This window comes from Prionailurus viverrinus, chromosome A1, assembly GCF_022837055.1.
Source record: "Prionailurus viverrinus isolate Anna chromosome A1, UM_Priviv_1.0, whole genome shotgun sequence".
In the NCBI taxonomy this organism is placed as follows: Eukaryota; Metazoa; Chordata; class Mammalia; order Carnivora; family Felidae; genus Prionailurus; species Prionailurus viverrinus.
Window position 1 is genome coordinate 212,341,780 of NC_062561.1, and position 27,054 is coordinate 212,368,833.

General features: G+C 37.8%; 1 protein-coding gene across 1 annotated transcript in view; it reads right to left on the reverse strand.

Moving 5' to 3' along the window:
• The window catches only part of SPEF2 (sperm flagellar 2), a 189,066-nt gene that overhangs the window by 140,077 nt on the left and 21,935 nt on the right, over window positions 1–27,054 (reverse strand). The window contains exons 5-10 of the mRNA XM_047876214.1: window positions 25,440–25,580; window positions 23,678–23,742; window positions 18,555–18,741; window positions 10,820–11,008; window positions 4,604–4,791; window positions 1,407–1,575 (exon numbers count right to left, since the gene is read on the reverse strand). Coding sequence (XP_047732170.1) covers window positions 1,407–1,575; window positions 4,604–4,791; window positions 10,820–11,008; window positions 18,555–18,741; window positions 23,678–23,742; window positions 25,440–25,580 — 939 coding nt within the window. The remainder of the gene's footprint in view (window positions 1–1,406; window positions 1,576–4,603; window positions 4,792–10,819; window positions 11,009–18,554; window positions 18,742–23,677; window positions 23,743–25,439; window positions 25,581–27,054) is intronic.

Genomic DNA, 27,054 nt, shown 5'->3' on the forward strand with positions numbered 1-27,054 from the left:
TAAGAATAGAGTAGATAAAGCTGTTTAAGAAACAACTCAGAAAACAAATATTCTATAAGTCAGCAAAATTGTCAAAAAAATGACTTTTACTTTACAACAGAAAAAATACCTTCACATATTTTAATATTGTCAAAGCACTTATCGTGTAGCATTATACTTTAGGTTGACACACTAAATCTACTATATTCTACAACCCTACAAAATAAATATGCATGGGTATCCTATAAGGTTCAGTCAATTTTTAAATATAAACTGTTTTAGTGATACAAATATAGATTCACCCAATTAAAATATGATGTACATTTAATTTCTCCTAACCTCTTTCCTTATCATTTTATCATAACTTTATCTTGTTTTGATATTTCTTCTTTTACATATTAGTGCTATTTTACACTTTGCTCTTTTCATTGTCATTCATTCATTTTATTCATTCATCCTTTCAACAAACATTTATTGAGTATTTGCTAAATATCAGCAAATGATTAGGTCAAATTATTCTTCTTTCTCGTTTCTTAACGAGTAAGTCGCACTTACTACCATTCTAAAACTTATTCAATAACATAATAATGGGCTTATTTCTCATTCCATTGATGCCAATCTACCCAGAACTTCTATCTGATAGCTATCAATTTTACATCTTTACCCCTAAAGGTGAGATGAAATGCAGTGGAGAGAGCAGGGAGGTAGGGAAAGAAATTAATATGCATTGTTTGCGTCCAATGTGCAGTGCACTTGACTAAGTATTTAATACATATTATCTTAAATAAGTTTCACAACAACTAAATAAAGTAGGTATATTATTATCCCCATTTCATAAATTGGGAAACTGAGTCTCTCACCACCAAAGGGACAGGCTGTCCGAGGTCTCACCTTGGTCTGTCTGACACCAAAGGCTTTTCGGCAGCTCTTCTAAGAAGCAAAACTGGCACTCAATACTTTTTTAAATCTTTGAATAAAATTTTGTTTGAATCTATGCTGTTCATAAAACTCAGACTATCTCCTTTTCCATATGCCTCTAAAAACCACATACTGTTTAAATAAATTCCTAAAGAAATACCTTTATGCCAGGGTTTTTGTAGCAAAGGTAAACAGTTCATACAAAGAAAATGCTAATGAATAAATTAAAATATTTAAAAAATTCTGAAATCTATCAGCCCTGACAATATATTATGTTTTATTATTTTCTAGACCAGTCTTCTACTATTACCGGGAGTAACAGATGATAGATGAGAAATAGGTCAGAGATTTAAAACTTAGTACATAAACACAAATTAAACCAAGGGAAAATGCAAACATAAAATGTCCATTTTTATTAACAGAGATGAAATGATATAACATCACAGAATCAATGTTAAAGAAACATTGTGTATTATGTTGTATTCTAATTATTCCATATTAGTAAGTACCTTATATTCTTCGTAATCATTGCTATCTAGCAAGTCACTTTTCTCCAGTTCTGTAAGTTGTTCTGCAGAGGGCTCAGCTGGTAGATGCTTAATAGAGGCTTGCTGATATATGGGCTTTCCATTAAAAAACAGTTCCTTCCAATCATGCATCACCTTATATGGAATCAAACTATAGCAGAAAAGATTTTTAAAAAGGTAGAGATGAATCAATGGTCAATATATAGTCAATCAATAGTCAAATATACACCTTAAAGCTTAGTCTCTCTATTATCATATTCATTCCCCAGATTCCCCAAATCTGCTATTTGAGGCTGGGGATTCCATTTACTATTATCGGATATGGCTAATGGCTAGTAGAAAGAACATCTGGAACTCAGCAGGTTTGAATGAATGAACATTACTTAAAGCCACTGGTCCTTCCAACTCATATTGACTGTGCACTAACAGAACATTATATCTTAAAATGGTGAACACTGTCACAAAACTTAGGTTCTTTACTTCCTAGCTGTGATTTTAAATGGCTGTGCAACCTCAGAAAATCATTTAAATGCTCTAAGTGTCCTCCTGTGCAAAAATGAGCAGACTGAGTATTTTCCAAAGCCCCTTTAAGATGTCAGTCAGTTTACATATTTGCAAGTAATTTATAATAGAAAGATCGAATGCATGGTGGTTTTTATTATTGTTACATATTTGATAACCTTTAAAATTATTTTTCAGTAACTATTTCTATTTAAATATGATGAATGACTAAGATGTAATCAGGGAAATGGGAAAACAGTTTCAAGAAGAACAAAATGCAAAGAAAGGAAAGGGTCTAACATTCAGATGCATTTCTCTAAAACTGGTTGGACTGGAGCTTGAAATTACAACAAAAAGCTAGTATTTCATTAATTTCATTCTGATACATACTACATGGATGAAACTTGAGGACATTATGTTACATGAAATAAGCCAGACACTAAAAGAACAAATAATGTATGGTTTCACTTCTATAAGATACCCAATTTAGACAAATGTGCTGAGACCAAACGTAGCAGAGGTTACCAGGGGCTGGAGAGTTATTTAACGGGTACAGTGCTTCAGTTTGGGATGATAGAAAAGTTCTGGAGATGGATGGTCATGATGGTTGCACAGCAGTGTGAATGCACTTATGTCACTGAAGTGTACATCTAAAATGATTAAAAGAGTCAGTTTTATGTTATGTATGTTTTGCCACAATAAAATGTTGTACTTTAATTAAATGTACAACTTCAAATATAATCACATTATGTTTTCCATTAATAAAACATTTACAGTCGCTAAGGGTTACTTTGTCGAAATATGGAAGTTTAGAAATTAATAAGCTCAGGTATAGAAATACTGTAACATCAGAATTATTGAAATGGCATTATTGACTTCTATGGTAAAGTAAGTAATTAACAACTTATATACTGTCCAAAAGTTAACCTTACAGTTACTGAATTAATATCCTATTATCTGAATATCAATAATTTTAAGGAACAGTCTAAAAAGTTAGTTATTTTGAGTAAGCTGATACCAAAAATATACCTGTGCTTTAGAAAAAAATATATACTGATGACATCTTGTTTAATGAAGTAACATGAGTTTATCTTGACTGATAGTAGTGTAGATAATAAAATATTAATATATATGCATAATTGTTGTGTTCAGTTGGAACTAAAAGACACATATCTTACACCATACACAAAAAAACTAACTCAAAATAGATTAAAGACTTGAGTGCAAGACCTGAAACCATAACACTTCTAAAAGAAAACATAGGCAGTAAGCCCTTTGATGTTGGTCTCAGATTTGATACCAAAAGCAAAGGCAAAAAAAGCAAAAATAAACAGTTGGGACTACATCCAACTTAAAAGATTCTGCAAAGCAAAAGAAATCATCAACAAAATGAAAAGGCAACCTATTGAATGGGAGAAAATATTTGTAAATCACATATCTGATAAGGGTTAATATCCAAAATATATAAAGAACTCCTACAACTCAATAGCAAAAAAGTGAACAATCCAATTAAAAAATGGGCACAGGATCTGAATGGACATTTTCCCAAAGCAGACATACAGATGGCCAACAAGTACATGAACAGATGCTCAATCATCAGGGAAATGCAAATCAGGGAAATGCAAATCAAAACCACAATGTAATATCACCTCACACTTGTCGGAATGGCTGGGATCAAAAAGATAAATAAAAAACGAGGATGTGGAGAAGAGGGAACCCTCTTGTGCACTGTTGGTGGGAATGCAAACTGGTGCAGCCACTATAGAAAACAGTGGGTTCTCAAGAAGATCTTAGTTTGGGTAATTTGAGAGGTGTACATATTTAACTGGGTTGCCTTATCCTTGTCCTTGCAGAATTACTTTCACTGAGATACACTGTGATATCATTCTCCTGTAACTTTCAGCAAAGAATATCATAAGAAATAGGTCTATGAGGCCAGATGATACATTTGTTTAAAAGATCTTGCTGAGAACATTCTCCACTAGATATACTACACTATTCAGTGTACCTTACATGAGTGTGGCACATGAGAGAGCTATTGTTCTAAATTTAGTGCCAAGGAAAGTTTTGTATTTTGTAATGAACTAGAATGGAAAATGGAAAACACATGGCAGATTGTATTTCCCTTTTTCCTTTGGCTACCAGGAAGCTCAGATAAAATTTGCAGCTCAGTTGCAGCCACTGGCAAATCTGCTGCCAATATAATTGTGTTCTAATTTATCTTTTGTTCTTAACTTTCTACTTTAATTTGGATTTTCCTTTGTTCTTATTTGGCATATTTTTAATATGTTTTGTATTATTGAATATTTCCTTATAAATACATTAATTCCTTTTAGAAACAAGGTACAATGAAAATAAATAGATTTAATGACTAGTAATTTTTAAATAATTCCAGTATTTCAGAAAGTTCCAAGTGTGTCAAATAAATTATTATAGTTGTCTTTGTAAATTACTGTAAATTTAGACACAAAGTTTAAATGTTAAAAGACATATAAATGCACCTTAAATAAGGCTATTGAGTAGGTGAATTGAGTCAGTAATCCAGGTATCCTGGACCCCACTTCTTAGTACTTTTTTCACGAAAAAATTTGTCTTTTCTTATCAACTGGGTGTCTACATACACAATCACCATTTTCTGTGATGTCTGTACTGTAATGATTGTAAAAAGTAACACTTACTTATCTGTCAACATTCGGTAGTCTGCCACTTTAGTGGACAAATCAAGTATTTGATCCAAAATTTCTCCACATATTGTATAATGCTTTTTGTAACGAGCTTGAGCTCTTTCCACAGCAATCTGTTCATGAATTTCCTTCTCTCTGAGGGCTTGCTCCTCAAAATCAATCTTGGCTTGTTTTGCCAAAGCCTAAGAAGACAGAGACATGTTTGAGTCAATGTAATTATGCGATGATTCAAATGAAAATAATGTTATAATTTCAATGGGCAAAAAAAAAATCTCTAAATAGAATGAAACCTCCTTTTACATCAAGAAGAACTTAATCATGAAGGAGAACTTTTTTTCCTTATCAAGTACTGAGTATGCTGGCAATGACAATATTGGAAATATTCCACTTTTAGCTTATCTTATCAGCAAAACATATTACAGAGAAAAGTGGTCCAACTGTGGAAAGCCCAACATAGATTAACAATAAATTGGATCTTAAGTGTGTAAAAAGAAGCCTTGAGTTCATGGCTTGCAAATCGTCAGAGCCAGGGATCACAGAGGAACGGGCAAGCCTATGCCACCCTAGCATCGTAGCCCCTTCGAACCCATCTTAGGAGCCTTAACTGGGCACATCTGCTCCATTCAGCTGATGCCCTCTGTCTTAGAGAGAGAGAGTTCTAGGACACTGATTTATACTTAGAAAATGTTTTGGAAATTCCCTGATATTACTGGCTTGAGTCTATCACACACACGCCAACAAATGTTAAATGCGTTTAGACAACCAAAAAACCCTTCTGCTGTTACAGCCTTTATAAATCAGTAAAATTCACTCAGAGAACATTTATTTCTGCAGAAAGTAATGAAATACTTAGAGTTTATCATGACCCTCTGCTTGGTTTGCACTATTATATTGTTCAGAGAAACACTTTCTTCACATCAAGTACAAAGGTCAAACTCAGCATGACTAAATGTTGCTTTCAAATAGCTAAACCAGCTCCTTGAGAAATTCTATCCTGTGCTAACATGCTCCAGAAACAATACTTGCCTCCTGTAACTTAACCCGCTGAGTGTAAAATGAAGGTGAACTTGGGTCTTGGAGGAGCTGCCATCAAAGTCAAGCTCCAGCTTGTGTACAGAAGGCAAGTCCTAGGCTCCCACTCAGAGCCCCCCCTCAGCCTCCATGTCCTATAAGTGGGGGTATTAATAAGACTAGGCCTGCACAGAAAAACTCACCAAACCATCCTGTCGGGGAAAATATTTCCTATGATACTACTCACACATGACTCAAATGCCTGACAATGCATTGCTTTCGTCCACTGAACCCAATGGAAGTTTCCTTTGCTTTTGTCGTTGTTTTATTTTGTTTGTTTTTATGGGGAAAGGGGTTGGACTGGGTGACCTCTGAGGTCAGTTCTGTACGTTTGGCAAGTTCGGGAATCACACCAGAATTTGTCCCTGCTGTATCGTTCTGCAGGCCCCGTTTTTCTGGGGCAAGCATATAATGCAAGTACAAAGCTTTAGGGCAGGCTTCATGACCTGCAAAGAGGTCAGAGGAAAGAGGAATCCAAAAGAAAAGCCGTAACTAGATGAGAATTTACAGAGACAGTGACAGCAAAATGAGCTTGGGAGGCCGCTTTACTGCAGAGTGCCCATAAGGCCTGTGGAAATGTTTACGGAGTGACAGGCCTGGAGCCTTGAAGAGAAGGGCAGAATGTCCCCAGCAGGAAGATAGCAGCCTTCACCTCCGAGCTGTCTCCCTCCAACCCTTCCTTCCAACCCTTCCTTCTTTTTAGCTATCAGTCTTCTACCTTTACCCTACCTCGCCTCCCTGTGCTAAACCCACCACAATTTCCTGTCCCATTACAGCAAAGTGGGTTGAAGCCCTAAAAAAAAAAAAAAAAAAAGAAAGAAGGGAAAGGAAAAAGGAAGTCTGTGGGAGGTAGTAAATCTCAGCGGTTACGAACCCAGACTCTCGAGTCTGACAGAGCCAGCTGTGCTCCTGTCTACACCACTGACAGGCTGTGCGACCATGAGGTTTCTAAGTCTCATTTTCCTTCTGCGTAAAACGTCGATAAGGAGAGCGTCCACTTCAAAAGGCTGTTGCGAGAATTCTATGTGCATGTAATGAACATAGTTCAATGCTTGACTCACGGTAAATACTCATAAAAGGTTAAATATTATTATAATTAAGTACTGCTAGTAATAGCAGGTGGAGCAGAAATCTGAAATCAAAAATTCTTAATATAGAATAGATGCCCAATTACCTTAAAGAAGAGACAAACAGATTTAATCTAAAATCAAAACCAAACCAGACAAAAACTGATGATGGAAAACATGAAGTTCTCTCTCTCTCTCTCTCTCTCTCTCTCTCTCTCCCTCACTCACTCGTGCTCTCTCTCTCCCTTTCTGCACCAGCACCCTCTATGCTTTCTTTAAATGTACTGGACACTGGCCTAAGCCCTGGGGAAAGAGTAGTGAGCAGAAGCAAACATGCTCCCTTCCTCAGGAGCTTACATCCAGTGGGGGGTGGGGGGACAGTGAAAAAGCCACACAATGACTGTATTCTTGCACAGTATAAGTGTCACCAGGGAAGGACTATGGGGTACGGTGCATAACAGGGGGCCTGAACTAGACAAGAAGTGGCAGGTGCACAGAGCTCTGAAAGATGAGGATTCGCTGGGGAAAGGCATTTGGGAAGAAGGAGAAAGGCAGAAGAAATGACTTGTTCAGGATCAGAGAGCAGATCAGTGTGGCCAGAGCCTGGGAGACAGAGGGGTACAAGGTATGAGCAGGGATCTGGTCAAAGGGAAGCCGTGGGTGGGTTTTTGAGTGTGAGGGCAGTGGTCAAATCTGAGAGGCAAGAAGATTCCTCTGGCAGCAGAATGGAGAATGATCTGGAGGAGATGGAAGTAGGGCAGGTCATTTGTAGAAGTTATCTCTAGCTTCCCCTTCATTTTTAACAGGCAGGCAGATGTCTTTTTAACTCCTGCTTTAGGGAATTTCTGCAAGACAAAAAAGCAGAAGCTGCAGGAAACTCCTCTTCACTTTAAAAGGCCATCTTCAAAGGTGAATTAATCTAGGTCACTCAAAGAGAGAGCAGAGAAGGGAAGCTTTTAAGAGCAAAGAGAAAGAGGAAGAGAAAGTGCTCCCTGGCACTTCCTGGGGAGCAGCAGAGCCTCAGGGGGAACACATGAGGGACCAACAGAGACTGGAATCGCCTCCGTGAAGACATGTGCCTCATGTGTGGGCTGGTAGCTGAGGCCTCAGAGGCAACAAGCTGGACCTGGGCCTGATGACTGCAGAGCTTCCCTGATGACGTGGCCTGTGACCTGGGGCACCATTCGTCTCTGTGGGCAGAGATGGGCTGCTGGAGTTTGAGCTCAGGTTGATTTAAAGAATATAGAAAATGGTAGGTTCTTGCACACCCCAATTGTAGTTGCTAATTCATAGCCTCTCAAAATGGATGAAGGAGGCCATTGCAGTGGTAGTAGTAGAGACTGGGGTATGGTGTAGACATGGAGAAAAATGGGCAAATTAAAGAGATAGTACATGAAATCGACAGGACTTAGTGATGTTCTGGATATGGAAGAGAGGGTGAGGCAGGGTTCAAGTGGACCCTGAGATTTTACACTTGTGTAACTGAATAAAGGGTGTCGTCATTTATTGGGATATAGAAACTTGAAAAAGGCCAGTTTAGTAACAAGGGTCATAAATTTGGCTTCAACATGTTGAATTTGAGGTGTCTCTGAGACATCTGAGTAGAGATGTCAGGAAAGCAGTTGAACACATGGGTCTTTACCGCAGAAGGCAGAGATATAAATGCAGGAGTCATCTGTCTACTGCAGTGATTACACCCCCATGGTTGTGGATTAGGAGGTCCTCTGAGGAAATAACATAGAGGAGAAAAACAAGAGGCCTGGGACTAAGCTTTAAGGAATCCCGACGTTAACATTTTGGTATTTGAGGAGAATGAGCTGGCAAAGAAGGGGAAGCCAATGAAGCAGGAAGAAAAGCAGGAGAGCATTTCTACAACGGACCTCAGCAGAAAGGGACCATGTGAGAGCAAAACAATAATTAACATTATATCATTAACGGTCCGTATCATTAGCACACTTAAAATCTTTAATACATTTAAAAGTACTTGGAGAATTTTCCCCCTTCTTCCACCACAAACAATAACAAAAACTACAAAAACAGAAACAAGTTATAAAAACGATTTTAAAAACTCTCTTCTTCACAAAAGTTGAATGATTTGCTGTGGGTAACAAAATGGATTTTGTTTATTTAGTGCATGATGCTGGAAAGAAAAGGTCTGTCCCTTTGGCAAACTCAATTCAACATTTATTTCTTTGGCTCCTACTTATACACCAGCCACTGTTGATGTAGGAGGTGATAGATTCAATGTTTGTGGAGGTAACCTGTGAAGTCAAGCCGTCTCACAGACAGGAGTGCCAGAGAAGCAGACCCTCAGCTTTAGGGAAAGGTAATCATTGTGAGAGGAAGGGATATAATTTTTTTCAGATGCCTCAGAACCTCACAGTTCTGGTCTCTGAGGCTCTAGCAGGCCTGAGCATTCCAATCCTCTGAAGTTAATTCAAGGCCAGGTAAAGAAACAAGGAGGGAATCCTTCTCATCACAGTGGGATCAGTCCTACTATAAAGGCTTTACTATTCTGCACTTAATTATCTGGGCTTGAAGCAAACATATTTTTCAACAGGCACTTAGGAAGATTAGTGAAACGCTATTTCTAATGCAAGCAAATGCCATTCAATCCATTCAAGTTTACTCTTATAAAAAAAAAAAGAGGGATGAAACCGTTATCCAGATAATTCAGCTCTTTAAGAGGACACTTGAGATCAGTGTCCCTGCGGCTCAAATTCATAGAGGTATATGGTTCTTCACCCCTACCCCTAACATTTCAGCTATGTCTGTTCTACAAAGGCAAAAGCACCATTTCCCTGACTCTCCAAACAGTATTTCTAAAAATCGCAAAATTTTGGCAAAAGCTATATTTCATTTTTGTGGAATATCATCGTGGAAACCATGAGACTGATAAATAAAGCATTCCCTTCCTATTTTTTGTAAGGTTTTCTCTTCTGTTCAGCCTAGTTTTGTGAATATTTTATGGCAGTAAAGACAGGCTATTGAAAATGCCACTGACATGAATTTTGAATTTCTCCAGTCAAATCTAGACCAACAGATTGAATAAATTTGGAATATCTCCAATAGAAAATAGGCAAGAATTAATCTATACAATCCATTGATAGAACAGATTGATTTTGATTATTAGAGCCATTATATATACATAAAGATAAGGAAAAATATTAATGTATTAAATAATTGAAAGATTAGATATTTTGATTTCCGGAGCTATAAAAGGACCTAGACACAATACCATAGTAACCAAGAGCACACCTATCATCTGGATCTTGGTATCTGTGTACTATTCTCAAATACAATCAACCAGAGTACCCTGGATAAATGGTTTGTTTTGGAGGAAGGAATAATACAATATGGACTTGATATAATCTTGTTTTTTCAGAAAGAAAGGAATCATTTAGTAAAGACTTATGGTGTCTTATTAAAAGGAGGCAGCTTAAAAGTGCTCTCACTGACTGAGAATATTCACCTAGAATAAGAAACACCAATACCATTCTAGTAAACTTAGCATACTGTAAAGAAAAATGAATTCTGTATGCATCCAGAAAAAGAGAGTAATGATACAATTGAAAATTAGATTATCATTAATCTTTTTGATGGTAACACTTTTACCAAAAGAAAATAGAATAATGTATTTAATAAATTCAAGGAAAGAAAATGTGAACTAAGGATTTTATATACAGCAAAACTGACAATCAGGATAAAAGACATCTACTGTTATCAGTATACCATACATAATACCCAATACAATATATAGGGAATATTGTTCCCTGACCCCTTCTTGAGAAATGTACTAGAGAATGAGTTTCAGGCAAGCAAAGCAACCAGAGAGATGTGAACATAAAGATGGGTGGTGAACATCAAATATTTGTGAAATCAAGACTAAAGGGAGAGTGTAATATGTAGAATCTCTATGTGCTGTCAATGTAGTTACAAAAAAATAAAAATGGGGAAATAAGAGAGAGAGATCGTATAAAAAATTGTCTCTATATACAGCTTTGTTTACCTTGACTTGGTGGAAAAAATCAAAAGTAACTTGAGAAATATTTTTAAGGGAGCTATTGTTTACCGCTTCTCGATCAAGAGCATCCTGGAAATCTTTAAGTCGTCTCTCCTCATACTGTTTTTCTCTGAAAATTCTGTTTTGCCATAAAACTTCCTTTTCATGCCGAACATGCATGAGCTGCACAGCGATCCTGCGTTCCTGCTGGGACTGCCGCATCAGCCGGTTAATCAGCTGCTCTTCCCGAAATGCCTCCTGAAAACACCATTGGAGGAGCCAATTATTTGCCAAGGCCATGTCCAAATTTCCCATTGGGCTAAGAAGCCTATGCATAAATAATATCTAAAAGGCATGGTATTCATCAGCACCAATTTCTGCCATTTGATTTAAATTTGAATATGGCAAAAATCAAGTTATAAAAATGAAAATTTCCATCAAATATCGTATGTACAATTTTGGTATCTGGAAGCATCATGATCTTGCAAGTCATAATTACTTTAAATGAATTCTTACTTTGTTTAAAATCCAAAGAAAAATAAATTTAGTGACTGTTTTCAAGATTTTATAAACAAGGGATAGGATTCATAATTTATAAGCAAGTTTTCAGATGTGAAATATTAGTTGTAAAAACAAATACAAGCTTTGGCTGAAGATGGCAGATCTAGTTAGTTGCCAGTGTGGACATCTCAATGCATGAGTGAGGAAAAGCCACAATCTGATGGAATGGGAAGGCTGGAGGACAATCTAAGGGAAAATGACCTGCTTATCTTATAAAATCTCACTGGTTGTAATCTGAAAGAGAAGCTAGATGTATTCTCTTGGTTCTCGTGTCTATTTCAAGAGAACAGAAGGCGAGTCAGTAAGTGAACAGTGGTAAAGAACATTAAACCGGGAATCAGAAGCCATTGCCACCCCAGTTGTGCTATTAACTGGTGGTGTGGTCTTGGACAAGTAACTTGGATTTTCAGGGCCTATTTTTGACAGGTGAAATGCGGGATTTTGGTGGAAGATGATCTCCAAAGCCCCTTTGTGGGGTATAAGCTTAGGAAACCCCCGGGCTTACACCAATGAGTTAACAAGGCATACAGAAATACAAAGTCATAAAATGTTCACACCCGAGTTTGGGTAAACCAGATTGGCACCCCAAGAATAGGGGGATGCAAAGGCACCTCAAGAAGAGGGAGTTGCAAAGGTGCCAGGAATAGGGAGGTGCAAAGGCACCCCTAAATAGAGAGGGGGTGCAGGGCCCTCAGAATAGAGAGGGAGAGGCAAAGGCCTAAAATTGGAATGGCACAAACATGCCCAATACATAGGTATATGAAATAAACAATATTAGACGTTCAGGATGGAAGCACCCCCAGTTTAGTACTATAGCAGAAAAGCTGCTTTCACAGGAGGATAGGCCAGGTTAGGTAAATTGGTGGACTATAGACAGCTGCGCTGCAGGCAAAGCAGCCCAGAGCAGAGATGGTTAACAAAAGAAAAGGTACCTTGTCAACCCTGAGGTTATTCCCCCTACCTGCCTCATCCCCAGGCTGGCAAAGATGAACAGAGGTGCTGCCTCATGTCTACTGTAAACAACCTTCCTCCCACTTCCTGGTACCCGGATTTTGTTTTATATTGACCCAAACTCCAAACACTGTATATCTTCAAAACCCCCCTTTTCCCTCACGTCCCCAAGTTAATGTTCACAATTTCTTTGTCTCTTTGTACATACCCATCATGCTTGTAAGCCTTCTGATCTGAATAAATATGGGACAAGGACCCTTATTCTGGGCTCTTGTCTTTTTCTGGACGTTAGCCATCTCTCGCTTTCAATCCTGCATCCTGCTCTTTTGCTAGACAAGAGAGAACTTTAGACCCAGAGTCTACAACACCCCTTCATGCTCTCATTCTGCCTAAATAGAGACATCATGTGGAAGGAGGAGTTCCCAAGGGGGAAGATATAAAGGAATACCTAAATATTGGAGTTGCCCACTTGTCTTAAATATGAAATTTATTGTCAAATTGGTTTCCGTACAACACCCAGTGCTCCTCCCAACAGGTGCCCTCCTCAATGCCCATCACCCACCCTCCCCTCCTTCCCACTCCCCATCAACCCTCAGTTTATTCTGTTTTTAAGAGTCTCTAATGGTTTGGCGCTCTCTCTCTCTCTCTCTCTCTCTCTCTCTCTCTCTCTTTTCCTTCCCCTCCCCCATGGTCTTCTGTTAAGTTTCTCAAGATCCACATAAGAGTGAAAATATATGGTATCTGTCTTTCTCTGTATGACTTATTTCACTTTGCATAACACTCTCCATTTAACACTGAACAATCCAATTATTTAAGAAGAAAATCTGGCATCATTAATGACATTGTTTCAAATGATCTCTGCCACTATGAAATGGGAGAAATACTGTATATGTTTTCAAAATCTAGATGCAAATAACAATAATGTTCTGTGGTAAATTCCAAAACCTGAACCTGGGAATTATATAAAAATGTAGATGAAATAAAATGTCAACCGAAAATAAGTATGAAATTTTTTGTTAGTGCCACATAGAAGATAAAAAATTAAATTGTGAACAACTTTGAAACATATCTAATCTAATTATAAAATTCTAGAAACTTTAATGTTAATCATTTGTTTCCTTTTGAGATCCAGTAGTGGAGCTGAGGCAGCATGTAAAAATGGCCCCAAATTCTTCAGTTTTCTTCCTCCACATCCTTGCAATGGTATCCCGCAGATATTCTTATCAAAAAGAAGAATCTATTTCTCCACTCCTTAAATATGAGGTATGGGGTACCCATTGAACTTGAATCGACCAATGGGACATTAGCCAAACAAAACAAACAAAAACTTGGGGTCTAATTTTCTTAATTGTCTTGTGACCCCACGACTGTCATCACATTTTCTGGTCTGTTAGAAAATGAGAGACCATATAGAGAGAGGCACCAGTCTTCCCTGCTGGACCTGATGAAGCTCCAGCCAACCCACCAGCTGATGAAAGACAGGTAGGAGATGCCAGCTGAGACCAGCAAAAGGACAGCATAGCTGAGCCCAGCTCAAACAGCCTACTACATTTTGGGGTGGTTTGGGATACATAAGGCAAAGTCACAGCCGTATTTTTAAAAAATATGACCTTGATTTATTATTCCAAGTAAGTTCTATAATTAATATAGAGTATATTCTATATTTGGTTGTTTATATGGCAAGGCAATTTAGTTGTATAAATGAGATCTGGTCATTCTGACACTTGTAAAGAAGAAACTGGATTGGTCAGAACTGTTTTGATTACTGCTTGGGTGATAACACATTATGGTTAGAAAGGGAAAAAGAAAAGGAAATTATTGTTGAATTCTGAGTCACTATTATGGATATGAAGCTTTAGTATGAAGAATCATCAAGTGTATTAAGACCTGCTCTCAAAAGTTGAATGGAAAAGATTTATTTTTTGTTCCATTGTACAAGTAGTTCATATTTTAGAAATAGACTTTTCCAAGAATTTCACTGGAATGTGGAACACATTAGGTGCTCAGTGCAGCCTACAGATGTCCATTTGTCCTGTAACACAGATGAAATATCTTATATCTGCAATGGATAAAATAAAAAATAATAGAAGTCACATTTCTCTCTTTTTTAAATATTTCTTAATGTTTACTTATTTTTGAGAGAGAGAGGGATACAGAGTGTGAGCTGGGAAGGGGTGGAAAGAGAGAAAGTACAGAATCCAAAGCAGGCTGTAAGCTCCAGGCTCTGAGCTGTCAGCACAGAGCCCAAAGCAGGGCTTGAACTCATGAACCATGAGATCATGACCTAAGCCAAAGTCCAATGTTTAACTGAATGAGCCACTCAGGCACCCCCACCTTTCTCTTTTAATTATACTTGTGGAAGATTTAGACAGAATTACTATCCGAAATACCCTCAATTTAATTACCAGGCCCTCTGCCTCCCCCAGGAGCTGGAGCTACAAGTTTACACTGGTCCATGCCATGGTTCAGTTATCCAAAGGTGCCCAAGCAGCTCTTTTGGAGGAATGGGATATTGTCAGAAAGACCTTGAAGCTAAATATTCAAGCGTATTTGGGTTAAGAAGTGGGGGAAGAGTCTGATGTTCAAATGCCAGTTTCAAGTAAACAATACAGAAAAGGTTTGGGGAAGGTAGACACAGTTGAGTTGGAGTGAATTCCAAGAACCAATCAAGATGCTAGCCAGAAGACCACAGAACCAGTTGGGAGACAAACTGGGTTCATAGTCTCCACTTAAATGCCTATACTAAACTCATCACCTTTCCTTCAGTCCTGGTGCTCCCCCAGTATTTCCCCATCTCTGTTGATAACCAAATAAAACTATGACTCTGTGACCTAAAATGCTAGGACCATCCTAAGTTCAATCTGCTCTTATCATTCCTAATCTCCAATTTTCAATGAAGTGGTCTATTTTAACTCCTATGTATGTTTTTATATCAGCCCTACTCCATTCTATACCTATTGGCACTGCCCCTACCTTAAACAATGTCAGCCCTTCCTTTACCATGCCTCCCCCTCCCCAATCCTTCTCCAAAACTCATCCTCCAAAAAACTCAAAGTGATATTTCTAACCCTAAATCTCATCATTTCTCATTCATATAATCACATTTGTTTATAAATCACTAGGCAAGATAACAACTTGAGCACAGATCTCTGGCTCTCCCTTCACAAGCCCAACTAAAACAGAGTATACAAACCCCAGGGGGACACTGCCACAACTTGGAAGCTAGAGAAGATATTCAGAGGCATTTCTGGTAGATGAAGTACAATTGGAGCCAAAATAAAAGCATCCAGGGCTGACAACAGATTCATGACATGCTCCCCAAAAGCAGTAGGTACTTGAGGGAAGCAGAGGAAATTCTAGCCCTGACAAATGCCATTTTCTCTTTGGAAGACAGAAGTATGGATAAAAAAAAAACATGCCACGTTGCACATGGGAATTTCACATTCCACCACTGTGAAACAGTGACCCTAGTGTCCACTGTGCAGGGAGGTTGGGACATGACACTTCACTAAAGGAGGCGGTAGGAATGGAGGTTCCTTGCTGCATACCCCAGCCTGGCTGTAGGAATAGCATCTTTCCCCAACACTGAGAAGAAACAGTTCCCTTGATGGAAATATCCAGAGCACTAACTTCCTTTAATGTCTTTTAGGTGGCTGGATCCCTGAACAAATCTCTGTCTGTTTGCATATGATATGAACTTATATACAGAAAACTCTAGGGGCACCTGAGTGGCTCAGTCAGTAGAGCCTCTGACTCCTCATTTCAGCTCAGTTCATGATCTCATGGTTGTGGGATCAAGCCTTGCATCACACTCCGTGCTTAGTGTCAAGTTTGCTTGGGATTCTCTCTCTCTCTCATTCTCTCTCTCTGTCTCTCTCCCTCTGCCTCTCACCCCCCACCTCTCTCTCAACTATATTTAAAAAAAAAAGAAAACTCTAAAGACTCCAACAACAGCAACAAAAAAATATCTGTCAGAACTAAAAAACATATTCACTAAAGTTTTAGGATACAAAATCAACATATGAATATCTGTTGTGTTCCTATATACAATGGATAATCTGAAAAAGAGATGAGGAAAGTAATCCCATTCATTATAGCATCAAAAATAATTATTTATGAATAAATTCAACCAAGGAAGTAAAAGGTCTGTGCACTAAAAACTACAAAACATTGGTGAAATACACAATTGGTGAAATACACATTGGTGGAATTGAGGAATACACAAATAGATGGAAAGATATCTCATGTTCATGAGATTGGAAGAATCAGTAATGCTAACATGTCCATAATATTTAAAGTCACCTACAGATTCAATAAAATCCCTATCAAATTTCCAATAGCATTTTTCACAGAAATTAAAAAAAAAGCACTACTAAAATTCATATGGAACCACAGAAAACACTGAATAGGCAAAACATTCTTGAGCAGGAAGAACAGAACTGTAGGCATCACACTGCCTGATTTCAAAATATATTACAAAGTTATAGTATTCAAAACAGTATGGTACTGTCATAAAAGCAGACATATAGACCAATGGAATAGAATTGAGTCCAGAAATAACTCCATACTTCTACAGTCAGCTGATCTTCAACAAAAGTGCCAGGGCTACCTAGTGGGTAAAGACAGCGTCTTCAACAAATGGTGCTGGAAAAACTGGATGTCCACATGCAGAAGAATGAAAATGTACCCTTATCTCACACTGTATACAAGAATCAACTCAAAATGGATTAAAGACGTACACATAAGACCTGAAATTATAAAACTACTAGAAGAAACTATAGAGGAAAAATCTTGACATTGGTCTAGACAATATTTTTTGTTTATTTGTTTGATTTTTGTTTTTGTTTTTGCTTTTTTTTAATATGACCCCAAAAACACAGGCAACAAAAGCAAACATATATAAGTGGAAATACATCTAATTTCATGAAAAGTTTCTACATAGTAAAGGAGACCATCAGCAGAGTGAAGATGTAACCTACAGAATGGGAAAAAGTATTTGCAAATGTATCTTTAGCTAATATCCAAAATATATAAGGAACTCAAACAACTTAATAGCAAAACCCCAAATAAACCAATTTAAAAATGGGCAAAGGACCTGAACAGACATTTCTCAAAAGAAGGCAAACAAATGGCCAATAGGTATACGAGAAGGTGCTCAACATCACTAATTACCAGGGAAATGCAAATTAAAACTATAACGAGATATCACTTTACATCTGTTGGAGTGGCTATTACATTAAAAAATAAACACACACACACACAAGAGATAACAAGTGCTGGCAAGTCTGTGGAGAAAAGGGAACCCTTGGAAACTGATGCTGAGAATGTAAATTGGTGTAGCCTTTATGGAATATAATATGGTTTGTTCCTCAAAAAATTATGAATAGAACTACCATTCGACCCAGCAATCCCACTTCTGGGCATATATCCAAAGGAAATTAAATCACTGTCTCAAAGAGATGTCTGCATCCCCGTGTTCGTTGTAGCACTATTCCCAATAGCCAAGATATAGAAAAACCTAAGATTCCACTGATGGATAAACGGATAAAGAAAAATTAGTATATATACACAATGGGCACATTATTAAGCCTTAAAAAAGAAGGAAACTCTGCCATTTGTGACAACATGGATGAACCTGGAAGGCATTATGCTAAGTGAAATAAGTCAAGCATAGAAAGATAAATACTGCATAATCCCACTTATATGTCAATCTAAAAAGTTGAATTTATAAATGTAGATCTTAAGTGTTCTCACCAAACACACAAAAAATTATGTGAGGTGATGGATATGCCAATTAGTTTCATTATGGCAATAATTTCACAAGGTATACATATATCAAATCATCACATTGTACACATTAAGTATATACAATATTTATTTGTCAATTATACCTCAAAAGAACTGGGAAAAAGCTCCCTCTTACCTACAAAAGTAGCACTAGATACACGTCGTTGACGTAGATTTTAGATTTCTTTTTTGTCAGTATTTTTTAAATGTGGGAAAATATACATAAAAATTACCATCTCAAATATTTTTAAGGGTACAATTCAGTGGTAAAAAGCACATTCACGATATTGTATAACCATCACCAGATTTTAGATTCTTCAGTGATTGTTTTGCACAGATTTTTTTTCCCCGAGTGTATTTGCTGTGATGATGTGAAGTTTTTCTGTTGACATTTGATTCAGAGTAACAGATACTAAATAAATAAGATACACAAATGTATGCATAAAAGACTACATTTTTGCAAAGTTTCCATCACTATTATTCAAGGAATATCTAAATATCTTACCTCTTGTGCTTCGTGGGCTATTAACTGGTCCATTAACAGCCTCCGCCGTCTTTTCTCCCTTTGCTCTCGTGCAAAAGCATCCTCCTCAAGGCGCTTTTGGATTTTTTTAATGTAGTCATCATCCGAATATGTGTTTAATAAATCAGTAGTTGTCTGGCCTGCTGTATCTGAAGAAGGCTTGGAGGCACTAAGGACAACAGTTTTTATTGGGATTTAGAAAAACAGTGTAACCACATGCTGCTACTTGCAACTATGGAGGAAGACCTCGGGGAAAAGGCTCCCTTCAGTGCTCGGTTAACTTATTAATACAAGCATTAAAGCAAATCTTAGAACATTGTGACACCTATGGCTTATAGTTAGATTCCATTCGCTGTATTTCTGGACTCTATGTTGGGAGGTCTTCAGCATAGCCTTAGCATAGCCTTCTTTCTAGGCCTATCGCCTATTTGTTCTTTCACTTATCATGATCTTCACTGAGCCCAGAGATTGGATTTTCTTTCCCTCTTCTGCCTGCTGGCTCTAGGCCTCTTGCCTCCCCTGTTTTGAGTTAAGAGTAAGTACCATATTGATAGCCAAAGTGTCAGGGAAGGCATACCTCCTTAAAAGTCAGCCAGATCTTCCAATGTCAGGACACTGAGAGTCCTTCCATGGATAGCTCGATCCACTACTCCCCTATGCAAACGCAAGTTGCTCTATGAACTCCCACTAACTTTCTGAATGCTTAGAGCAGTGGCCCTGCTCTAACTGGAAGCTTAGCAGCTGAAAATTGACTTGCTCATCATGCCACACTTGCACCCACAAGACTGACCTAGCCTCTTGCCCAAGTTCTGGAGACCCAAGTAAGAAGACCTACTTCGCTTCTTGTCCCACCTCATGTCCAAACCTAAAGGATCAGGAAGAGCCTAGTGGTCTTACTAACAGAAAGCAAACACACACAGTTTAGCAGGACAATGGTGGCTTAGTACAGAATTTATAGATTCATTCAAAAGTTATCTTTAAAAGTAAAAGATACAGGGGTGCCTGGGTGACTCAGCCAGTTAAGCGTCTGACTTTGGCTCAGGTCATGATCTCCCAGTTCATGAGTTTGAGGCTTGCATCAGGCTCTGTGCTCGCATCAGGCTCAGAGCCTAAAGCCTGCTTCGGATTCTGTCTCCCTCTGTCTCTGGCCCTCCCCCGCTCACATTCTCTCTCTCTCTCTCCTCTCTCTCTCTCTCTCTCCCTCTCTCTCTCAAAAATAAACATTAAAATAAATAAATAAAAGTATGTTTAAAAAAAAGTAAAAGACACATTTTTATGTATATAAGAATCAAATAATCAATTCTCATCTGCATGTCTCTTTACAAAATAAACAGAATACAACAGTAGAATGGAACAAGATATATCTTGTTACCTGCCAATAAATAACAAGTTTTAATATTATCAATAATTATTTTAAATATTATAAGTTATTAATGTATTCAGTTTAAATAGAACTTACTGTCTTATTCAAAAGGCAAGGACACATTATTGTATGTAGCAACTAAATAGTCATCAATTCTTATACAGACAGAAGCATTAAAGAGGTATAAAAGCACAGTTAATTCATGTTTAATGAAGTAATAATTGCACGTGTGTAGTGTAGATCACATTGTATTATAGTTCATTTTTTGTACATTTGCTGCTCCCAGATGAACTCTGAGCTCGTGAATATCCTATTATACTCCTCTCTGTCCATGTGCTCATCATCCTGACATGTAGTTGATATCTGCTAAATTTCAAATGATATGCTAAGAAGCACTATACAGAGTAATTTTTTTTAGATTACACACTGAAATCCTGGTGATTTTATTAGCAGGGGCTTAACCTTCAGTTGTGTTCTGTCACTAAGAGGCACTGAGCAGAAATTGTGTAGCCAGCAAAGCCTTAGGAGGATCAAAGACGAAGTTTAACCCTATTTATTAAGATTTAGTACAATTAAGAACTTATGAAAATTATGTGGCATAACTTTTTAGATCCTTTTTTAAAATTCTTATTATATTTTTACTCAAATGTGTTCTTAGAGTTTGCTTTGGATTGTATATGGGTTAATAGACTTAACATACTGTTTGTCCTTTATTTATCAATCAGTCTGCCCTGTAACCATCCATCTGCTGTCTCATTCCAATTAAAGGCTGAAGAAAGCTACATGATATTTACTTGAATAAATATTCATTTTCCTAGATGTGGGTTTCTTGAGGGCAATGATTATGATTTCTCTATATCTGCTTGTCAGGCCTCCACAGAGTTAATAATTGGGTGTGTAATTACATAACTAGTAATTGGAACCTTGGCCAAATTTGTGTGTATTTAAAAAGTAATTGCTAGGAACAGCCAAAAGTAAATCTATGAATCCAAATGTCAAATCACAGCAGCCAACAATCTCAGCTAAAAAAAAAAAAAGTAGCAGATAGCATTTATTGTTTGTTTTAGAAAATAAAGACATTGTACATGTGAGGAAGAAGCAGCCATGGGAACTCTTGCATTGCTCTGAGAAAACATTTCACTTCTCCACAAGAGAAAAAAGATGGACTTTGAGGTGACATCTCTGAGGAACTGTTTCAGGAGCAGGCTGTGAAAGAGGCAGCTGAAGAAATTGCTCCTTCTGGTCAACTTGGGAGATTTTAGCGCTTTCTGGCATCAAGTAGTGTGAAGTTTTTGAAAGAGCCCAGGACATGCTTGATCCTAAGCTAAATATTCAGAATGAACTAATGTAGTGATTAATAAAAGGGACTTAACAAAGGCCATACTGTACCATAACTTCTGTTTTCTTTACAAGTTTGCTCCAGACTAGTGCCTCCCGACATTCTTTAAAGAGAAAATGCTAATTTGCAGCATACCGGAAGGGACTGGAGTCCCAGATGAGGCTGCACAGTCACAGGTGACTAGTCTAGGGAGTCTGGCTGCCCCAAGGCCTATCCTGCCGCTCTCAAAATTGAAGCGTGGCTGTCTGTATCTCATGTCTCCCAGTGCTAAGTCTCTGGCAAGACCAAGTGAAGGCTTCCACATAGAAAGGACCTGTATAGACAATGCTATTTCCTTCCCTTTTTCCTCAAAACAGAGCCCCCCCCAGGGTTTATTCAGGAAAACAATGTACCCAGCTAAAGACTACATTTCCAAGCCTTCCATTCTTGCCAGGTATGGCCATGTGACTGAATTCTGGCCAATAAAACGGAAGCATAAATGTTACCTCGGACTTTGGGGAAGGTTCTTAGAAGGAGCTATTTCAGCTATTTCAGATATCTACTTTTTGCCTATCCTCCTTCCTTACATCTAGAACATGGGCCAAATGGCCAGAGCCCCAGGAGCCATCTTGTATTGTGAATGTGAATTTGGGGACAAAAAAGACACAAAAGACAAAAGAACAGTGGAGGTAAAGGAAAACCTGTCTTTGATGACTTTGGAGCTCCAACACGTGCTTTGAGCTGCTTACATTTTGACTTCTCTTACATGAGAGAGAAGTAAACTTATTTAATTATTTAATTAATTTAACCCACTCTTGTTTGGGGTTTCTAAAGCTAACTGATAGAGAGACTTAGGTTCAGGTTGGGTTGGCAAAGGCAATAATAGTGAGCAGAGGAAATGTTTGCAGCTGTACTGTACAGGATGGTCTTTAAACTGTTTAATAAACTGACATGGCAAGGACACTAATCGATCAAAGATGGGTGTTGGTACAGGAATGAGAAGACACTGCCGTGTTTGGTGCTAATTCTGGCTGCTAAATTGTGTGGAAATTGAGGGGTCCCAGGAAAGGGAATGGCCATAGAGCTATAGAGAATAATACCACTCCCCTACAAGTAACGGAAGTATTTCAATATGTTAATATGGTTGCACTGGTGGATACCATCTGTTTATCACTCCAGAGTGTGTGGCTGGTCAGATGAATGAAAGAGTTGGAAGAAATCCAGTGGTTTCATGGGCCAGTCCAGAGGGGTATGGTGGGGTTTGGATGGTGGCTACATGGGTAGGTAGCTTGGATTGTGTTTTCTTTAGCAGTCAGGGGCAGCACTGATAAATGGCAGTGGGAATCAGAATAGGGCATCAAGAGTTTCGGGGCACCTGGGTGGCTCAGTCAGTTAAGCGTCTGTCTCTTGGTTTCAGCTCAGGTCATGATCTCACGGTTTTGTGGGTTCGAGCTCTGCATCGGGCTCTGTGCTGGCAGCAAGGAGACTGCTTGGGATTCTCTCTCCCTCTCTCTCTCTGCCCCTTTCCAGTCATGCTGTCTCTGTCTCAAGCGGAAAGAAAAAAAAAGAGTTTCTGCAGAGGGTAGAAGAAAAGGTAATGTATGTATCCTTCATTTTGCTTTATTTTCATTCCGTACCTGACTTCCTCACCATCTGTTCTTCTTTTCCTTATTCCTTTTCATTTCTTTCCTTCCCTCAGAAATACTACTGTGGAACTGACTTACATAATTTGTGCCTATTTTCTTCTTTAACAGAGATTTAATTCATGTTCCATAAAATGTAAGTGACTAGAATCTGGGTAGTTTCCATTTAAAAATGCAGAAGAACTCGAGTTGCTCCTACCTATGTAATCTATAATCCCTAATCAATTATCTTCTGTGAGTCAATGACCCCTAATAGGAACAATAAAGGGAGAGGATCTTTATCTTTAAGCAAATGAAGCCCATTAACCAGGCAGTTTTTTTGCAATGAACTCATGGAACTGAACATCTTAGTGACAGTTGAACTCATCTGACAACTTTTTATTGCTGGTCCCTGTGCTAAATGCTGAGGTTGCAACACGAAAGAAACCAACTAGAGTCTAATAAAGGCTTTACTGTGACAAATTTAAATTAATGGTAACTTGCAACAATTTTTGTGAATGTTTTAAAAGTGTGTGAATTTAGGACAGTAAGCATAGCATAGAAAACTAAATTCACATCTCATAATAGCCACTTTCCCTTCTGATCTCCACAAAAGTTGTTAATGAACAATTAATCTGAATTTTAGCTCATTTACCTTCCTTCATATATTCTCATCATGAAGATTCTACAAAGTAAAAAGATCTTTGGAGCAGCTACTTCCAATAAACTATTTCTAAATATTTAAAAGTTACAGATAGGACAAAATGCAGTTTTGTGACTGTTAAAACAATTCACATCTCACCTTTCTTTTGCCTGGAGATCCTTTTTTATTAATGCTTCAAACTTCTTAATCTCATTGGCCACATCCTTTAAAGAAAAGTCGTTATCAGTTTTCTGCCTCTAGAAACCACTGAAAATCTTCATTTTGCAAGTTTACGAGATGCTTTGCACTACTAACCTAAGCCAATTAGGAGCTAAGATACAAAAAGCTGTACTCTAGAATATTTTTATAATTCTGATTAGGCTAAATATACCTCAGAGAATGTGAAAACTGCCTAACTTGAATCATTCCGCCCATGATTCCAGTTCTGACAGTGTAACAAAGGCCATATGATGAAAACGACGATTACCAAAGAGTCAGGCCATGCATTTTTATTTGCAATTCTTTTAAATGAGCATAAGCATTATTTGGATATAAATGTTTCTTCAAAAATTGTTGTCTCAGATGTTTTAAGCATTTGTGCAATTTTTGTATGTTATTAATTTGCTCTCTCAAAATAAGTTTAGCTCATCTCCTATCTAGTGCAAATACTTATTAATAAACTTTAATCAACTCAGAGAAATATAAAAACTACATACTTTCCTAAAATTTGGGTCTGAAAAACCTCTGTGGGTATTATTCTTTAGATTCCAAGTATAATATATTTTTCAAATATTAAAAAAATAAAGAAATGTGGATTAACATAAAACACAAGGGATTTAGATATCGGAGAGACGTGCTGTCTCTGCTTTACCAGCACTGTGGACAAGAGTGAAACATGGGGGCTTTCCGAGTCTAAGTTTCCTTACTTAGAAATGGGGGGCAACAATACCCTACTTGGGAGAGTTTTTAAAAAATAAAGATGGGGCGCCTGGGTGGCGCAGTCGGTTAAGCATCCGACATCAGCCAGGTCACGATCTCGCGGTCTGTGAGTTCGAGCCCCGCGTCGGGCTCTGGGCTGATGGCTCAGAGCCTGGAACCTGTTTCCGATTCTGTGTCTCCCTCTCTCTCTGCCCCTCCCCCGTTCATGCTCTGTCTCTCTCTGTCCCAAAAATAAATAAACGTTGAAAAAAAAATTAAAAAATAAAGATAATAAGATAAAATAAAGTGGCCAACACAGACTGACATATAGCAGGTTCTCAATAAATAGTAGCTATTATTCTTTCCCTGAGGTCACAGGAGAGACTATCATTAATAACCACTGTAGCATAAGCAGTGTAGATTGCAGGAATTAGTATCAAAACGTAGTCCTGCTCCCCTGTGAAATATAAGCACATTGTATCCTACTGGAATGATTGACAGCTGGTACGGGCCAGTAAAATATCACTAGTATAGGTATCTTAAATTGGAAGATAGCAAGCAAACCACTTAACATTTCTGGACTCAGAAAAATGCATAATGAGAAAGAACTGAGTAAAATATTGTTGGAATATATATAGTATGTGTACCTTGAATGACACCTCTGTGCCCATGGCTGTTATGACTCATCACAGAAGCACCATTCTATAATAGTTTTGATGTGATCACAGGATCCTTCTCAACACAGAAGGCCAGATTGGTATTGTCATTTAATATGAGTTTCTTATCCCTGACCTAAAGGTACATTCTCTGATTCTGAACAAATAACAGTATAAAATGGATTAGATATGCGTGCAGTGGAGGGCTTTTGAATCAGAAGGAACGATGACACAGATCATTAGAAAAGGAACTAAGAAGTTGGAGGAGTTCTCTCTGTACGTTTTAGAAAAAGATCAGTCTTTCATTAAGATTAACACAACGCCATATTAAAGGATTATCACCTTACCTCTGCCTCTTTTTTCTTTTTCATCATTTTTTGGGCCTCAAGTGCTTTCAAAGTACGATTTGATGCAGGTTTAGGAATCTGAATGATAGCTGCTTGGATTTTGGCCATTATTTCATTTTGTCGTCTTCTGCTCAAGCGTTGCTGGATATCCCATATACATTAGTTTAGTTATTCCACTCATTAGAACAACAGGCTATATTATACGCTCACAGGTACACATACATACATTTTTCCATTGAAACTTTCAGAACTCAGCAATTTACCAATGGACTAAGTGTCACAACTGTGTAATGTTAGGAAGCAGATGTCAATATGACTCATCTTTTTTTTTTTTTTAAATGTTTGTATTTATTTTTGAGAGAGAGAGTGTGTGTGTGTTCAGGGAAGGGGCAGAAAGAGAGAGGGAGACACAGAAACCAAAGTAGGCTCCAGGCTCTGAGCTGTCAGCACAGAGCCCGACACAAGGCTTCAACTCATGAGCCATGAGATAATGACCTGAGCCGAAATCAGATGCTCAACCGAATGAGCCACCCAGGTACCCTCAATGTGACTCATCTTGAAAAGTATAATATTAATACAATTTTGGAATCACCAAATTATGCCTATCAAATGTGTATATCTTCATTCTGGGTGATGATACTAAAAGGGTAATAAAAATGCCTCAAATACAAAGAAGAATATAATTCTTTCTTAATTCCACCTTCCTGACCTGCCCAATAATGTAAAGAGAAAATGCTGTCTCTAAAGATGGTCTGCAGAGAAAGTTCCATCTAGGAGATGGTCTCTAGGAGGACTTCTGGGGAACCCAGAAGAAATGAAAAACTTCCCCAAAACTCAGTCACACTTTAAACAATGAATTCAGAAGCAACCTCAAATATTGGATTAAAAACTGAATTATGTGATACCATTATTGGATCATCTCTTCTCTATGTAGGCAGTAACTATTTTAAGTAGAAAATAAGCAGGAGGGTACAAGTAAAGAAAAATAATAGTGAGAATAAAATAAAATATTAAAAAAAAATAAATGTTCTAAGAAGGAACATGTAAAGGGTCTCCTGTGTGGCTCAGTCGGTTAAGCATCCGACTCTTAATTTCAGCTCAGGTCATGGTCTCACAGTTCATGGGATCAAGCCCTGCATCAGGCTCTGTGCTTACAGCGCGGACCCTGCTTGGGATTCTCTCTCTCCCTCTCTCTCTGTCCTCCCCCTGCTCATGCTCTTTTTCTCTCTCTCTCTCTTTCTCTCAAAATAAAGAAACATTTAAAAAAAGTAACATGTAAAATTAATCATGGCTTTACTACTAAAGCATTACATTAAAGAACTAATAAGAGCATTAGTTCCTATACCCAAAGATGAGAAACTTTAGTTAACCACTAACAAGTCAAAAATTATAATTTAAATATATTTAAATTTTTTTCTTGCCATTTTACTTTCCAAAACCTAAAGATCTTTTCGTCTTTAGAAAACAGGGAATACATAGGCTTTGCCCTTTGTCCTATTTGCTTTCTACCATCGTTAACATAAGTTATTTCAGAATATTTAATGGTTTCCTATTTCCTTTCTCCCAACTCTCTTTGGAGCCTTTCTGCATTACACTTGATGCATCACAGTTAGGC